Below are 18,060 nucleotides of genomic sequence, written 5' to 3'. Positions count from 1 at the left end.
TTCATTCTCACCCCCAACTTCCATAACTTACACGCATTAAAGGTTTCACCATTTAATAATAGTCCTCAAGTGTAAATCAATGCATTCTTAGAGGAAAATAAGCCACTATGAACTGTAGACAGTGTTGCCGCATGCTGCAGTGAGCAGCAGCTCCAGCAGAGAGCGTCTGTGCAGTCACCTGGCGGAAAGAAAATAGAGCCACCGTGGCGCTCTGTGAGACGGCCGAGGACCGACTCCTCCAAAGAGAAGGCACGCATTTCCAAAAACAGTTGGCATTTAATACACTGTCTACACAGAGTTTCCTGATGAGTTACAGTCAGAGCTCGTCTGGATAAAAATGACTAGAAAATGGCTGACAAAGGTCATTTAAAAACAAGGAAGGATTATTCAAGTGAGGTATTAGAGCAAGATGTAAATTACTATACCATCCACACAAGGAAATAAAACACATCAGGCTACAGGAGGTCGTAAATACGTAAAGTGACGTGTGGAAAATGCAACGCTTTCATGGTAAACAACGACAACAGACATACAGTGCATTTCACGATACAATGATGTTTAAAATACAAATGGCTTTGAGTGCACAGGAAACCTGCGATATACTGTTAACATGGCTTTGTCAGCTTTTTGTTAGGTAGACAGACGTGAACCTTAACACGGTCGTAACAAATGCATATAGAAAAGTTATGAATAATTATGAAAAAAATCAGATTTTTTTATTAACTCAGAGGAACAAACACGTAAAGTCTCTTTGCCGTCGTCGACAACGTATTGCTCAACTTAAAACACGCAGAGACGCTCTCAGTGGGACGATGTGGAAAAACAAAACGCAACAGGTTTTGGCAATGACTGACGATTTTAAAGGTGGAAGTAATGATTTACATTAGTGGAACAAGTTCACTGACAGTCCTCCACTGCGAGCTCCAACAGTGTTTCTTGACAAAAAAGGCTGAGCTGAAAAGAGAAAAGGGGGAGGGGCTAGTCTTTCACAGATCCACAAATATACTTGTTCTTACGGCTACATTCACAGTGAGGAAACAAAAGATGAATATTTAAAATAAAACAATGTAGCTGGTGTCACCCGTATGGGCCCGTGTAGAGGACTGCATGTTGTTCGACCAATGTAAAAAACAAAAACAAATATCACCTTACACGAGGGGGAAAAGTGCATTTCTTCCTGATATGAGACTTGGCATGAAACAAGACAAACATTACAACCAATACCAATAAATCAGTGCACTTAAATGATCAATCAGCAGCAGGCTGTGCTCTTTAGTACAGCAGCCGACCGTGATCGTTGCATGTGTTTTTAGAGTGCTTGGCACACTTTGCTCTCAGAAATAATTAGAACTAAACTGGCCAAAGACCAAAGAAGAAGAAAACAGCATGCAAGGATACTAATTTGGCTAAATCCGATGAAAGGAAGGAGGGGTTATTTTAATAGAGGTATGAAGCTATTTCAATAACTTTTGGGGAATATAATACTTTAACAAAGGTTTTGTCATTTCAGGTTGAGGAGGGAGCAAGTAGCACAAAAGGCTAACATTTCTCAGTGTCTCCGGTCAAACAGTCAAACAAAAATATCTCTGAGCCTTTTATCACATACTGCTCTGCATCTGGAGCATACATTGTGTCGCGATACAGGAAAATGGCACCGTCTCGAGTCTTTTGTGCGTCTCATCGTGGCAGACTGGCCTCGATTTGTTAGGGAAAAATGTTTACCCACAGCCAGCCCAGAAGCGTCCCACACACCCAGGTTCTCACGTACAGCTTCCTGCCCTTTTCTGTCAGCAGCATTGGCAGTGTCAGTCCCCCAAGGATGACCAAGGAGGGCAGGGTTTTCGAGAGATTCAGCGGAGAAGGTTTGCCCTCACCGGGGAACTTGCATAATTTGTCGGAATCCTGCGACTCGTAGAAATTGGTCAGCAGCCTTTGAAAAGAAAGAAAAAAAAAAAGTCTCATGAAATCAGGATGAGGAGAGAAAAACATTTGAGACTATTTTTGTCACTTTCACATCTTTCTTACAGACTAAGAAATCACACATGGTCTGTTATACTACAACAAAGGAATACCAAAACAAATGTTTTCTTGTCATTAGTATAACAGTAAATAAAATTAAAGTTTATTACAGTGGAATTTACAATACAGGTAGTGAGCTACCAGTACTTTTATATGCAGTTTTACACCTTTGACCTTGATTTCTTCATCACGTAGAGAGAGAGAGAAAAAAAAAAAGACTTTCTTAAAACACCTCATGGATTAAAATGTGCAGGTCAACTTTTTTTTTGAAGCAGAGAAAAAGGGGACATTTATTTCTTTTTACAGGTTATGAAGCTGAAATGAGCTGATCTGGACCACTTAAACTTAAGTGTACTTAGACCATGACGTAAATTGAATTTGACACCACTGATCTAGACCCTTCTCTGTCTGTGCCCACATGGAAATGTCACAAAACCATTATTCAAATGGTTTCTTCAGAGGTAATGTCACATAATCACACCAGAGAAGCCACAAAAGAAAACCTTACTTTTCTGTGTTTCTCACAAAAAACGAATAAGCTATCCGCGACGAGCTGTCAGTGTAAAGACAATTTAATTAACGAGCAAATCGGCGACCACATTTGACCCAATTGTACACGTGTGCCTGAAGCAGCCTTTTTTTCTTTTTTTTTTTTACTTACTAAACTGTGTGCCAAGAAGCAATTCTTATATACAGTTTGTTGTCCACAACTACATAAAGTCAAAACCACATTGTGTTCTTTCACCGTCACAACAACCCTTAGACACGCTTTTCTCAGTTTGCCAACATGTGTAACTGTTTTTGTTACGGGTCGATTTGTCGTTTATGTATTTTGTTCACAGGTCTTGATTAACAAACAATCTTTATCTAAATGAGAAAGCTTATTAAAATAAATGATTTATTAATTATTAACTTCATAATGACTACCTGGTATTGTTTTATTAGTAATTAATTAGTTAGCATCGTATACAAAAAAAGAGATATGTAGAGTAAATAATTATGTTTTCCAGCTGGAAACCTGTGAAACAAAACCCTTTGTTATATTTTACTGGTTGAATATTAAGTTGGTACTGTGTTAATTTATTCTAACTACAGAAACACAAAGTTAAGGTTTATCTCTCTGTAACAGAGCGGTGGCACACAAAAGAAGTCGTTTTGCAAAAACACCTCGCAGCTCACATATTGACTAGATGACATGCAATTTCAACATGATTAATTACTCCACACACAAGTGCGTGTACATGCTCTCACACACAGGTACGCACACACTCACCGGTCCTTGATTTCGAAGCGATCGTGCAGCCATCTGCGGAAAAACGCCGGCTCCGAGGGAATTTCTTTTATGTCCACACGGTCGAAGTGTATGTGGATGCGGCGGCATTCTTTGCAGAGGAATTCTGTCAAAGAGAAAAATAAATCCATAAAAAGACCAATCAAAAACAGGAAAAGCCTGTCAGTGCAACGACACGTACAGTAAGCACTTAAAAACCAACACGAGGTGACAGTGATGGACTGGAGCTGCTGTGATGCAATTGCCCAGTAAAGACCAGTAAAGGAAGGAAATCACTTAAAGGCAATTCCAAAACAGTCACTGGTGTTACATCATATGACACAAAAGACAAAACATCTTTCCAAATATTATAGATTTAATGTTTCAGTTTCAACTTTTCTTCATACAATATGTTAAAATCCAACTGTCAGTCTGCACTTAAGCAAAGAAACAGAAAGTCACACGTCTGAGGAGGTCATATATAAAAGCGTAACCAAGTGTGAACGCTCAAGGCTGCTCGTCTATCCCCAGAGACCTTCAAGTTCCTGTTTCCACAACATGCAATATCATCAGGAAATGTGGCACTGAGGCCAAAAGAGGAAACTTGATCGAAGTCGGCAGCGAAAGACTGCTGGAGAGAGCACCTCCATCAGCGGCTGCCCAGATTTAAATTGACCTTCGCACACAATGTGTGCCAGTTTAACGAGCGTCGACAACTCGTTGACGGCTGAAGGCACGAAAATATTTTTACTGTAACGCACAATAAAAACGCCGGAGTCATTCTTAAGGTGCAAAGCAGTGTTGGTGTATTTCCTCCTCGTGCTTGCGGGGGGTTAAATCCTGTTTTTGGGTTTCTTGGCTGCAGACACTCGTGTTTGGCACCGAGAGGCTAAAAGACTCTTAAAGCGTTTCATAAATCAAAGCTCAGTCTCAATGACTGCATGTCATGTGTGTTTGAGCAGAACAATGCTGCAAAACAACCTTTAAAAAACAACCACCTGGAAGGGAAAACAACTCTGCTGTGAAGTGACAAACAACTCGCTATGATCCAAATATCTTTATTAAAAACAGAGAGGGAATCTTTGATCTCGCGAGTTGAAAGAAACCGATTGCTACCATGAGCGGTGCAGTTACAAGTTGGACCATAATATTTTAAACAAGGATAGTCTTTACAATTTTACCTTCTTAACATGCACCTTTCAGCATGAGCCGACTGCACCACAGATTCCCATGTCACAACACTGCTGGCACCATGTTTGACAGGTGGTCTGGGCTGTACCTTTCCCTCTCCATACTTTTCTCATTGATACAAGTTCATGTTTATTTCTTTGGTCCAATATGATCGCAGAACAGTGCAGATGCTTTTAGAGGCTTTCTGGCAAAGTGTAATCTGTCCTTCTCATTCCTGAGTTCGCTCCCCTCTGCACGTGCATTCAAGGTGTTTGACAATCACACTCCTGCCTCCTTGAGAGAGTATACTTTGTGTGTGGTTAGATGTTGTGAAGTTGTCTTTCTCAACATCACTGTGCACTTTGGCCATTTCAGCAACATCAAAAGGCCTAAAAGACCACAGAAGACAGCTAGTCTTCTTTTTAGCAAAGGCAGCAGGCGGATTGTTGATTTGGACACTTAAAACTTCTCTCTGATAACCTGACAGCTTAACAACAGCCTCCCTCACATGCACCAATACATCTTTGGTCCCTTATTTACAATCACAGTGAGAAGCTGTAAAATACTAAATCAACATACCAACTGACCTTCAGATGTCACGTCTCCTTCATTTATCATAAAAAAGGGACGGGTCTTCATCTGGCCATGAAACTGCTTGTCAGTCTATTGTCAAACTAATTTTGACAATGAAAAATTGGGAACTTCGTATAAAAATTGCTACAATTCAGAAACACTTCATGGATTTTATTATTTTTCTCTCTTATTCTCTTTCATTTAAAGCTGAACATGTGCACTTCAATCACATCAACTGATTTAAAAGCTGCGGTGAAGTACAAAAGAAAAATTGCAAATATGTGTAATCGTATACAAGTAGTACTCCAGAAGATAAGAACGTAATTTGTAATCACCGGTAACAATCAAGCATTTGTTCTTAAGTTATAATTTAATCAGTTTAAAGATTTGTGTTGTTGTTTTTAATACACTCAATAAAAAAGGGATATAAAACTTTATTTGCAATAGCATTATCCCCCCTCCTTCACAGTCAATGAACAAATCCAAGTAACCAATAAGTTAATAAAGTTATTTTTAAGTCTCCACATTTTGGCTGCTACCATTTTTTAAACCATGTTTTTGTGACTACGAAGGAAAAGTCCTGGACCACATGCTAATGTTGTTGTAGCGATGCAAAAACCACCCCTTATTTACAGCTATCAAAACAAAAGGCCTCCCACAGAGGCACTGAAATGACTGCAATCAAATCAACAAGCCATTCTGATTTGAAATGCATTACATTTAATATTAAGAATGTGTTTTTTGTTGTTTTTGTTAAGTAAAGCAGGAATTGGAGCAGCAAATATTATAATTTCTATTGTGCAGTAAATCACTAATTTGTCTTCTCTCAATTTGCAGCTATTAAAGGACTACAGAAATATGCTGAATGCTAATTTAGTCACCCCGATAAGAAACATTTGCTTTGGCAGCCTTGAGTCCCTTCCAGTTCCTTGTGAAATCACCAGCGTCACCTTCGCCACATGAGGCCAGGAAGTGCGTGAGGACAGGAATGCTTTTCTATTCTCTGTTCTGTTTTCTAGAAACACACAGATGTTTATTCCTGAAACGGGATGTTTTTTTGTTTTTTTAATTCATTCAAAGAGCGCTTGTTGAACAACTGGGAACACGGAATAATCAAAGGCTCCAAAACACCGAGTCATGTTGTTTACAGGAAGGTGTGACTGTTAATAGGTGATGTTTGCTGTGTGATTAATTACCGGTGGCGTCGTTTACAATGTTGAAGGACTAATAATACTCCGTGTGTGTGTGTTTAAGGATGCACTGATTAAGAAGAAAGCAAACTGAGGTCGCTGTTACGGGCAAACCAAAGCATATCTCGTGCAACAACAGCTGCCGTCTACAGAAATAAAGGTGCACGTAATCAGCTGTAACACCAACAACAGAACCCCCACGACTCGTGTCTAAAACAACATGCCTGCATACCTGGCATCGCTGGTGCAGATCTCCTCTGCCCGGAGCTGTCCAGCGTTCCCTCGTAGGCCACAGTGACGTCATACACAGCATCCAGGTGGCCCTTCATAGTATCGATGGCTACGTGAGCTGCTTTCATTCTGGGTGTTAGAGTGTGCTTCAGGACAGTGAGCCCTGTGAAAAATATGTAAAAACCGTCATAAATTTGTTTCTTATCAGCACATGCAACCAGTGTTTTACATATTACAGTCCCGGTGTCTTAGTGATTTATGAGCCACGCAGACGGCTCCTCATACACGAGTGTGCATGGGAACCTTTGTTGTGCGCCATCTCCCCATCTCTTCTCATTTCCTGCCAGCTCCACTGCTCTACTGTAAAACAGGTGACGGCTAGAATCCCCCGCAAAATGAAGAAAAACAAATGTGAATGTGGCTGTTTGAGATATTCACAGCAAAGCTTGGTGGATCCTAGGTTGGTGTGCCACCGTCCTCTGCTCACTAATGCCACACTAATAACAGATAATGTCATGCGCACATGTCAGCGCTCCAGAGCGATTTATTTGGATTAATGGGGGAAGGTGATATTCAGTGCAGAGGCCGAGATAGTCCTAATCTCTGCAGAATCGAGGCTGTTTGTGAGCAGAAAGCAGCACAAGCCCCTGAACTGTTTCAGTTCATTGCACTTCATGGTGGTGCCAAAATAACAAAGCTGGTGGAACGTGGCTACTTCTCAGCGCAGCACCAGTATTACAATATTTTTTATTTAGTGAGGTTTTTACCTGATATGTTTACTGTTCCATATAATCTTTTATATTCATGAGCATTTATATGGCTTTCTGAGTCCTTAATCCTACTGAATCCAGGTCTGCTTCTAGTTTTATACAGTTTTTCTCATTTGTTAACGCTCAAGAAAGTTTTATTTGCAGGTTATGTTTTAGTGGTCAAAGAAGGTCTCAGAACTAAATTTAAGTCAGCTGTTTTACTGACTGAGTGGGCTGAACTGAATCAGTATGCACAAGTACAGCAGTGAGTGGCTGCTGTTATGACTCTACCTTCTTTCGCAGCAAAAGCCTGACTGTCAGCGATAACATTCTTGAGGTCTGGATTATACCGAGTTCCTTCAGGGAAGATGACGAGGTACATCTATGAGGAGAAAAAGCACATGAAATCAAAGACAGTTTTCTAACAAATGTACTATTTGTTGAGAAGGAATCTGTAAACCCAACATTGTTTAGGCTTAAAAGAAAATGAAAACATTTTATCGGGTTATCTTGATTCATACCAGTTTAGATTCCAGCTAACCTGAAAACAAACCCTGCTTCCCAGGCCCCGGCTGTATCGGATTCATCTACTGTTGCCCAACCTGTGCAGATGCCTTTATGACAACATTTGCACCAAATGAAACTATGCAGCAGTTTGAACCAATGTGAATTACTGGCATCCGCAGCCAAGTGGGATTTACCGATTCCAGCCAAACTGAACCATTTGTGAAAATCTGTGTCTTTATTAATATGATCGTACGTTTCTTGTCTCAGTTTCCAAATTTTTGTTCCATTAACAATTGATTACATGAACAGGAACTATCAGCAGTGAACTGTGTTACACAGTTTTCACAGTGAGCCTTTTGGAAACCATGACGGCTTGTGCTACAACACACACATACGCACAGGCAACACTAATCCCCCACAGTCAAATCCAAAAAAGCGATTAAAAGCAAGTCCTTGCACCGCAGCAAACACACAAAACAAATGAATCTCAACACATAAAAACATCCAGTTATCCATTTAGATGGAGTAAAAACTGCTGCCTGTTTCCCACGGCAGAAAATAAAACATTTTACTGATACAGAACAAAACAAATCCTGAAATATTTATAACTTTAATTTCAATTACTATCTTGTTTTCATAAATATTCCAGGAGGTAAAAAAAAAATTAATGTGTTGAAATGGTAATGGCTTCAAATGACCTTTGAACAAAACATTTTGGATTTTCCGTTTTAAGAATATAATTACGTGCAATTTAAATCTTGAAGCCTCTTTTGTTTCAACTTAAGAGACAAAAAAAGATTTACATTCAGGAAATACTTGAAGATGTGTAGTTACCGGTGCTCCACGCTGAGTCTGAGCAAGGAGCTTCTTCCTCATCGCCTTTTCATTGAACTTTGAGCTTCGTTTCACATAGATTCCCCCGTGCTAGGTAGAAGAGAAAAAAAAAATCCAAATGAGATTAATAGAGTAGTTAATTAATAGAGAAGCTGTGGTTCAGGTCTACTAATCAGAAGGTTGGTGGATCGTTTCTCGGCTCTACTCGGTGTCAGAGTATCCTTGGGCAAGATGTTAACCCTGAGTTGTCCCTGATGCATACATCACAGTGTTGATGTATTACAAAACAAACAAACAAAAAACATTTGGTAAAAAGTGCGTGTATGAATAGAAGTGATTGGGTAAGTGAGACTTAAAGTGCTCTACTGAGTAGAAAAGCACTACATATGTTTATAGCAGAGATTTTTTTTAATGCTATGGAACACAATTGTGCAAAATGAAGGCTGCGTTTAGAGATGGGTTTGGTTTATTATGTTTATTACAGATGGTGTGACCCCAATGCTAAGTGTGGTCTCTTGGCTTAGGTGTGCTTTCATCAACAACAAATTGAGACTTTAGAGATGAGACGAAAGCTTTGCTACAAACCAGTCACCACACACAAACAAAAACAAAAAATTCTTGTGTCAAAGACTCTTCCTGTTTTAGACAGCGTTCTCACATGTTAGAAGAGTGTTTGTGGTAATCACCCGGCCACACTGGGGTTAGCCTTTTTTATTCTGAGATCTGTAAATTCCAAGCTGAGGCTGCAAACAATGCAGCGCATTCAGAGACAACTCCCTTCCACTCTTACAGAGAAGAAATGCAACTTAAACATGTTGATGCATACATACATACACCTGGCGAGCATGGTAGAATCATTTTGTTTTTTTCCCTTGCCCCAAACCAGCCCTTATATCCATCTGTGTATGTGTTACTGTGGCAAAATATGTCAGGTTAACTACCATGATGTCTTAATGATCCAAGATGAAGTGACGAAACTTTACAGGTTAAGTTCAAATGGAATGCCAACGTTGCAGCACTGGTGTAACCCATGAGCACTCATGTTGTATAATAATGCAGTAAATATCAGTCACAGTGCCAAGCTGGTAAATGCTTTTATACTCTGAGCTCTCAAAACGCAGTACACACCTTGCCCCATTAATACAAGCACTTTTTTTCTACTCAAGTGCTTTTTATATAACATTCACACACATTCATACTCCAATGGATGCATCAGAGAGCAACTTGGGGTTAGCAGTATCTTGCCAGGGACTGGAACCACCAACCTTCCTGTCTACTTCCTGAACTACAGCCACCCCAGATTAAGCAGCTGGTCTCTTCTTAATCTTAAAAATGACCTCCTCATACTCACACAGATACATTACCTCAGAGAAATACCATCCATATAGCGGCAGCCACTTGAGTCCATCTTTAAGGACATATCTGACATGACCCAGAGCGCTCTGCCTGATGGCAAGCATGTCAGCAATGATCCAGTCAGCTACAACAAAAGAAAAGGTTAGATATTTGAATAGTGCTTTACATTGGACTACATTTTATAAAGCTTGATATTCAAATTAAGTACCTGTGCATTGATGATTTGACAGGTAAACCACATTCTCCTTGTTCTTTGGTATATCTCCATAAATAACAATCTACAGAAAAAGAAAAGAAAGCAGGTTGAAGGCAGTATACGTGTCAGCAAAAAGGTAATTTTACATCACTGTAAAATTAACATTTATATTGTTTCATTAAATGTTAAAACTTGAGTCTTTGCAATTAATCCTAAAGAATTTACTCGAACACTACAGCACATTTAAGAAGCCTTCATTTGAGGATACTGCAATGAATTTATGAGATTAATCATTTTCAAAGGCAAAGGTCAGCCAGCTACACCACTGTACGTGCCTTCAGTAAACACACCTTAACGTACGAAAACCGCCTATTGTTCTAGGTGTGGCAACAGCAGTGCCAAAGAATGCAGACTTTCTTGCAATGTGTCTGGTCCATCTGGTTAACTGGGCTGAATGTGTACACACACTCTTACAATGTTATATATTTACCCCAACAGTTCTAACAGATACAGAGACCTGAAAAAGTGCAACATTCTCCACAGACTTTAATCCGCTGTAAGTTGAAAACCTGCAGACATATGCACCCAGAGGCAGCTGTATCTTAAGACAGTCTGTTTTTCTATTCGTAGACTAGATATTAGTAGGTAAAATAACCCACACACAAAGTGGAGGATCACCCACCTCAACTCCTGTGTAGTTTTCAAAGAAGAATAGGACCATACTCTGGTAGACGCAGTACAACCGGTCGTCTATTTTGTGGTACAAACTCGATGGTAAGATAGTTGACAGCAAGCGCCAAGCCCCCCATGACAGCAGATAAGCCGGGGCTGTCCCCAGCATAATCGTAGCAGGAAACCAGTACCGCAGCGAGTATGTGTGCACAACCAAAGAGAGCAGCATGATTGCACCTCTGGCTCCACTGAAGTGACAGAAAATCCCTGAAGTGGACTGTCAGCGCACGCCGTGATTAAGTAGCAGTGCACCCTGCGTATCCCACAACACACCTGTCCCAATTTCAGCACACCTGTCCCGACTAGTCAGCGGAGGAAAAGTGAGAAAGCTGCAGCAAGAAGGGAATGAGGAGCTAGTTGGCTAAAGCTAATTTTAACCTTGTGTGCAAAAAAAAAAAACGCAGTTTGTCAAGTCGGCTCAAGCGCTTAAAGCCATACAGCAATGCATAAACTTAAGCTGCAGTTATCAAATATTAGTACGGACATCTCAGGACAGCAAACCGGAACACGTCCTCAGCCTGAACTCTGCACGTTTACTACAAGTTCAGAAAAAAAGGCATTAGCTTAACTACTCAACGTGCTCGCCAACACAGGAAGTTTTACCAAACGCTACATTTGACATAAATATCTTCTCTAATCGAGGAACCATGACCAAGTCAAAGCCAAAACTCGACCCTGGTGCTAAACGGAAAAAATATTTCCTACTTTCTTCTCTAGGTCCTCATCTTTACCCGGTTAGCTGTTCTCAAACTAGCTTCTTGCACCGCAAATGTCACACACGCCTCCCTACGCAATGACGCCGGGTAAAACCGACTGGCCACGTGACGTAATAGGGGCCAGCCAATCAGCGACAGTGCACCACGAGAACCATATGCTGTAACATTAAAGGCGTATGCCGCGTTTTTTGGTTTTCTTTCCAGCAAAACCCCTCATTTTCGTTTTCTTGTTTGAGAACATGTGGCGTCAAAAGTTGTCTCAGAACACACGTGGAGATTGCTTAATATGATATGTGAATATATTAACGCCATTAGTACTTATTTTTTTAAAGTAAAGATAGTAATAGTAATATTTATAGTTGGAAATATAACAGAGCTTTCTGTTTATTTTATTTTAAAGGGAAGATGCACATTCATTAATAGGAACACTGAGGCGGATGATGTAAATATTGGCAGATTTATGCAGGTGATATCTCCAGTGCCTGGCATAGTGGGTTTCTCTTTCTATCTATACACCAAAAATGCAAAAGCACTACACATTATTCTGCTGGAAGGAGCCATCAGAAGATGGGAACACTGTGGTCATAAAGAGACGGATTTAAATAATGCTCAATTGGTACCAAGGGCCAAAAGTTTTCCAAAAACATATCACTCACACCATTACACTCTGTACCCTGAACTGTTGATACATGGCAGGATAGATCCATGGTTTCATGTTGTTTACACCGAATTCTGATCCACCAGCTGAAAATGTGACTCATCAGACTAGGCAAAGTTTTTCCAATCTTCCATTGTCCAATTTTGTAGAGCCCATGTGAATTGTAGCCTCAGTTTTCCATTCTTAGCTTAGAGGACTGGCACTGGATGCAGTCTTCTGCTGCTTCTACTTCAAGGTTCAATGTCTTGTGCTTTCAGAGATGCTTTTCTGCACACCTTGGCTGTAATGAGTTACTGTTGCCATCAGTTAGAAGCAGTCTTGCCATTTACTTGCCAACTCTGGTTTCAACAAGGTGTTTTAGCTAGGGAACTAAAGTGAATATTTTCTTTTTCAGACTAAGCTCTGTAAACCCCACAGAGGGTTGTGTGAGAAACTCCAGTAGAGAGGCAGTTTCAATTACTCAGATCAGCCCAGATCAAATCACATTTGCTCCCCATTCTGTTTGGTTTGAACATCCACAGGTCATCTTGACCACATCTACACAACTAAACACACTGGGTTGCTGCTATGCGATTGGATGACCAGTTACATTTGTAATAACACGCGGCTGAACAGGCGTACCTAACAAAGCCAGTGAGTTATTCTAAAAACTCAGACACAGGAGGACATGAGGCCAATTACAAACACAGAAAATGTTATTTAGGTAGGTGGGTATAGTATGCCAGGTATGTGGTGCTTACTAAGAATAGACTGAAAGCCCAGATCATTTTCTGGGATTTGAAAAGTATTTACAATCCTTTCTAGAATATTCTGTTTTTTAAATCATCATCTGCAGATGATGATAAAATTTGCTAACCTAACATGTAAATGGAGTCAGAATTTATGATGCTGACTTTGGCGCTGCTCTTTAGTTTACTGAGCTTGGTACGAAGCTCCAAAAGTGATCAGTTAAAATGGCAACATCTTCCCTGTATTACGTTTGTGTTTCTAAAAAATTGTGACAGTTGCATTTATCCACCTGTATTTATGTAAAAGTGTTTATTTCCCTGTCTGCTGTGGAAAGATGATAAGTGTCAGAGTCCAAGCTGTGAAACATCAGGCTTGTCATCTGTCATCCAGTGCCCCTGCTGAGTAAACTCCAATCACACTTCTTCAGTTCACTGCTGAGTTTTGACCAAGACCAAGCTGTTACACTCGTGGAGTAATCATTTCATTACACTACAACAAATCAATAATACATAAGATGACAAAGAAGCAAAGAAAAAGAAGTTATTTTTATCGTACATTTTGATCCAGGAGTTCAGGAAACAAGGTCCAAAATCAATTTTTTGTAAATAAAGTATTTATTCAAAAGAGATATTGCAAAAAAATTTATGATCACACAAAATTTACTTTCTAATTACAATGTCAAACTGGCTCATTAAGGATTTTTAAACTCACATTGTCTTATTTTGTTCCTTTTTACACAGTAGTGCTTGCTACTTTAACCCAGGACAGTAAATAAGTTAGGGTTTCACAGTAACTGAGATTATTTCTTATTCAACAGTGCCAAAGGGTTAACAAAAAATCTATGAACACAAAAAAAGATAAGAAATCTGACCAAGATGAATACTGCATGGAAGAAATGAGGTAAACTATACAATCGCACACCATCACACATTCAATTGTTAAAACTACACTTCATGCTCCGAAAAACAGGAAAAAGAGAGAAAATAAGAAAAGTCAGTGGAGGTCACTCCAGCTCATAGTTATCGTATGACAGCTGCTTCAGATGTGTGATACTGTCTGAAATAAAACCACACAAAACGAGACAAAGTTAATAGGGACATGCTATTATAGTGACATGATAAATCACAGAACTGAACAGAATATGTCTCACCCAACACCCACTGCTCGGACAGGATCCTGCTTCCCTCTGGCCTCCTGCCGCTGTATTTCCCTATGCAGATTCCCGCCTGCCGCACAGTTTTGCAGACTGTCCCTCCACAGAGCTCAATCAGCTCCACCAGGCTCTGCGTGGGCGGCTGCGAGTGCTGAGACACAAACATGGCAGGCTGACCTTGGAACAGGTCCTGCTGGTGCTCCCCAGCAGACAGGTGCCTCTGGAGACGACAGATCTGTGAAGAAAACGGACATTCAAATGCTGCACGGGTGCATTGTTTTTACTATGTTTTCCTGTTTCAGAAAATAAGCTTGAGACCTTTATACCAGCCACTTAGTTGCGTACACCTGAGCAGCTCTTCAAGATCAAGATAAAAAAATTATATCTCAGCGTCACAAATAAGGAATAAAGGTGATTAAAGCAACTTTAAAGACAGCACGGTGAATTTTTTGCAGGCAACCAAATTTAGGCTTTATAGAAAAGGTTGTGAAAAAAAGAAAATATCCAGTGTGTTGCAGTTCTCTTTGTGAAAATACTTTGTTCACGCCAGAACAAATGGCAAGACTGCTTCACTTGGGCTTTAGCATAACTGAACGCAAAACATATCAGAACTTGAAGTAGATGAGCTACGGCAGCATTAGACTACACCAGGTGACACCTCTATCAGCTAAGAAGAAGAAACTGAGGCTACAATACACACAAGCTCACCTAAATTGGACAATAGATGATTGGGGGAAAAACTTGCTTAATGAGTTTTGGATTTATTTGACTACATTCAGATGGTAGGGGCAGAATTCAGTATAAATATCATGAAAACACGGAATCTGCCTTGAATCAACAGTTCAGTCTGTTGCGATGTGCGGGGAATATTTTATGCTTGCGGCCATACCACCGTGAGCATGCCTAATCTCATCTGATCTGCAGGAGTTCTCTACTCACCTCTGTCCACTCCCCAGGTATTTATGTACTACTGCTGCATGTCATTAAATTTGTCTTCTCATTTCCATAATGCATGTTCTCCACCAAACAGTAGCAGTAGAGAGCTGCGCCTCCCTGAGCCTGTTTCCGAAATGACCTGTCCTGAACTGAATATTATCTTTACCCATTCTGGCCCCCTTAGTATGAAGTGAGTATTATTTAAAGGCCACAGCCTACCCAAGCGTTGTTGCTGACCATGCCCGTCCCTTTACGATCACTGTGTACCTATCCTCTGATAACTGCTTCTGGCAGGATATAGCAGCATGTCACAAAGTTCAAATCATCTCAAACTGCTTACTTGAACATGACAGTGAGATCACCAGATCTCAGTCCAACAGGACACCTTTGGGATGTGGAGCAGTGGGAGATTTGCATCATGGATGTGCTGCTGAGAAATCTGCAGCAAGTGATGTGATGCTATCGAGTTAATATGGACCAAAATCCCTGAGGAATGTTTCCAACACCTTGTTGAATTGGTGCCATGAAGTATTAACGCAATTCTGAAGGCAAAAGGTCTTCCAACTCATTAATAGTAAGACGTAACCTATGACGTGCCAGTGAGGATATGAAGTTAGTGCCAGCAGCTTATTGGCATACCTCAGCACAAAAGCTGGAAACAAGACTTAGAAGCTATTCTGGCTCTTTAACAGCAAATCCAGAGTTCATTAAAATGTTTTGCACAAAAACAGAAGTGTAAAAGTTACAGCTCTGCATGTGTGGCAGACTTTGTTGTCTGTTTCTTGATGCTGACTCAAATAAAGAGACTCCAGGAATTAATTAGCATAGTAATGACAGTTTTTTTGTAATCCAACTTCTGACAGAGCAAAGAGCATTACTCAAAATGTCTAAAAGCTAAATTAAAGGCACTGAACCTGCCACATCAAATGTTTTCCACTTTTAACATCTCATTCATCACAACTATACATAATGACAGAGATTCCTTTGCAGAAAAACTCATTGTTAACTTAAAAGATGTGTCATCACTCTGCCTGTTAAATCTCTCTTACATGAAATAGTGGTTAACATCAGGTGCTACTAATTTGATATTTGATATATCTTTTATTAGTTATTGGGCTCAGTTCTAAATGAAAACAGGACTCTCATTAACGTCATTAGCAACACCCATGTTTACCTATTGTTTCGTGTTATAACAGCGGTGTGGATGAAGTCTATGAGCTCTAATGGGGATTATATGACTTTACCAAACTGGATTAATAAGCACAAGCATGTTCACATCATTTTGCCCTGTGATAGCAGTAAACATGCAGGTGCTACTAGCACCATTAACCATGGATTAATTATATTCCAGTCTCACAACAGTTAATGACAGATTAAGAATGAGCCATCATGCACAGTTTCAGGGCCCTGAGGAAGAAGCAATTTATTCTTAATTCTTTTCATTATTTAGTCCTGAGATTTATCGACTGTGACGTGTCAAAATGCCATCTGCGGGGGAAAAAAGGTCTGTGAGGAAGTGAGCTGTTGGTTTTTGTACAGTATAAACTGTACATGCCCACACAGTCATGAAAAGGGGACACAAGCAAAAACACCACCACAATCGCTCCACGGTGGCCAAGCAGAGACAAACACAGAATAATCATGAACTCATATTGTGTGACTTTACAAGGAATTATGAGTCAATTTAATCTCCCGATGACTGCTCACTAATCCATCAAACATTGTTAGGTTTTTTGGCACACTTCCCAGAATTCATTGTGTTCAGATTTTCAGGAAACCTTTGTCCCTTGTAGTTCTACCAAGATTTCAAATGGAAACTTGATAAATATGAGTCACAGCTTTTCTTTCTCTGATAAACATGAAAACAATTCTCTCCCTTTTAAAGATCAGTGCTGTCAACCTACACGGCACTAAAAGAGGCAAATAGAGCACTCTTCCCTGAAACCGCTTTTACATGATACTAATGTGTGCTGCCGCCGATGAATAAATTCAAGTCAAATTCAAAAATGTTATTCATCTGTGGAGCAAATTAAAGTGTCCACTTTGACCCTCAAAAATCTAATTTGCATTCATCAGAATCACAAATCTGATTCCTTCAAGCCAGTTTCAGCACTGAAGTACTGAAAATAGCCTGAAGGTGGCTGCTGGAGATAAAGCAGCAGTTTGGCTGGGAGGCACACACCCTCACGGCCTAAACCAACGCACAATCACTGCAGCATATGAGACCAATTTAGACAGCAACAGCAGACATTTGCAACCCACAGCTAAATGCTAAACCTCACTCAAATACAGTTTATTGCAGTAGAAAATTGATAAATTCTGATCAAACTCTGATACATCCAAGTAACTCTAATCGGATTAGAATCACATAAACTCAGGTAAGAACAAGTTGAACTACAATCCCAACCTCTGTGCCTTGTTTCATTTTTTTAAGCTCACCTTGTTCTCAGACTTATTTGAAGCTCTTTGCCTGACTGAGGCTGTGATTTTCTTGGAGGGTCTTTCTTTTCAAGTTTGGTAACTGATGCTCTAAATTCTCACGACAGTTCTGTACAGTACGCAGCAGGGTTCAGCTGATAAACTGAAGGGGCAAACGGCTCTATACCAAGTCAAATACATGCAAAAAACAGACTTCAAGGCTTTAAGTCTTTATTCACAAAATCAGATACTGTTGAGGAAAGAGTTCAGGAAATAGCATCACATTAAATTTAACCCTCATTAAAGATTAAAAGACTTTATCTGAGCTATAATATGGGAGGAAAAACAGAAGCACACATACAAGAAGAAGTTTGTCTATCAATTATTTCGCCTGCCATTTATGACGAATGACAATCACGGTGACAATGTAGGAGCAAATAAGCAAATAAGTCCCCAGTCAAAGGCTTAGATTGGTCCATGATCATTGGTCATGAAGGAAAATGTGTATTCCCCATACTGTGGGCAAAAACATCCTTGTTATTGCTCTGGTCTCTAGAATATTGGTGAGGTTGCGTGGAAGTGACAGACTTCTCTACAAACACTGTCCAGCTGTTGTCGGAGCT

General features: G+C 40.0%; 2 protein-coding genes across 3 annotated transcripts in view; both read right to left on the bottom strand.

Annotated features, from left to right (window-relative positions):
- Positions 1 to 256: 256 nt before the first annotated feature.
- agpat5 (1-acylglycerol-3-phosphate O-acyltransferase 5 (lysophosphatidic acid acyltransferase, epsilon)) lies at positions 257 to 11,622 on the bottom strand. Its single transcript, XM_085428296.1, has 8 exons — positions 10,778 to 11,622; positions 10,108 to 10,177; positions 9,908 to 10,023; positions 8,544 to 8,633; positions 7,494 to 7,584; positions 6,455 to 6,616; positions 3,293 to 3,416; positions 257 to 1,930 (listed from the first exon to the last, which is right to left on the bottom strand). The coding sequence occupies exons 1-8, from the start codon at positions 10,994 to 10,996 to the stop codon at positions 1,705 to 1,707; spliced, it is 1,098 nt and encodes a 365-aa protein (XP_085284422.1). The 5' UTR covers positions 10,997 to 11,622; the 3' UTR covers positions 257 to 1,704.
- A 1,948-nt stretch (positions 11,623 to 13,570) lies between these two features.
- The window catches only part of mcph1 (microcephalin 1), a 36,367-nt gene continuing 31,877 nt past the window's right edge, over positions 13,571 to 18,060 (bottom strand). The window contains exons 14-15 of one of the 2 annotated variants that reach the window (XM_085428292.1): positions 14,081 to 14,318; positions 13,571 to 13,986 (exon numbers count right to left, since the gene is read on the bottom strand). In XM_085428292.1, the coding sequence (XP_085284418.1) occupies positions 13,934 to 13,986; positions 14,081 to 14,318 (291 nt within the window). In that variant the 3' untranslated portion in view covers positions 13,571 to 13,933. Of the gene's footprint in view, positions 13,987 to 14,080; positions 14,319 to 17,636; positions 18,059 to 18,060 lie in introns of those variants that run through there. The other variant, XM_085428293.1, reaches the window with a different exon arrangement.

Source organism: Rhamphochromis longiceps, linkage group LG13 (assembly GCF_057381845.1).
Source record: "Rhamphochromis longiceps isolate RC_006_pf linkage group LG13, R_longiceps_female_GT1.1, whole genome shotgun sequence".
NCBI classification, from domain to species: domain Eukaryota; kingdom Metazoa; phylum Chordata; class Actinopteri; order Cichliformes; family Cichlidae; genus Rhamphochromis; species Rhamphochromis longiceps.
The sequence above is the reverse complement of the archived record's forward strand: the minus strand, read 5'-3'. Positions and strand labels throughout refer to the sequence as shown.

Coding starts and splice junctions, on each gene's coding strand:
- agpat5 (XM_085428296.1), bottom strand. CDS start 10,996: ATGCTGCTCTCTTTGGTTGTGCACACATACTCGCTGCGGTACTGGTTT. Junction 10,024..10,107: donor GTCAAATCATCAATGCACAG/GTACTTAATTTG, acceptor CTTTTGTTGTAG/CTGACTGGATCATTGCTGAC. Junction 1,931..3,292: donor CGCTTCGAAATCAAGGACCG/GTGAGTGTGTGC, acceptor TTCTTTTCAAAG/GCTGCTGACCAATTTCTACG.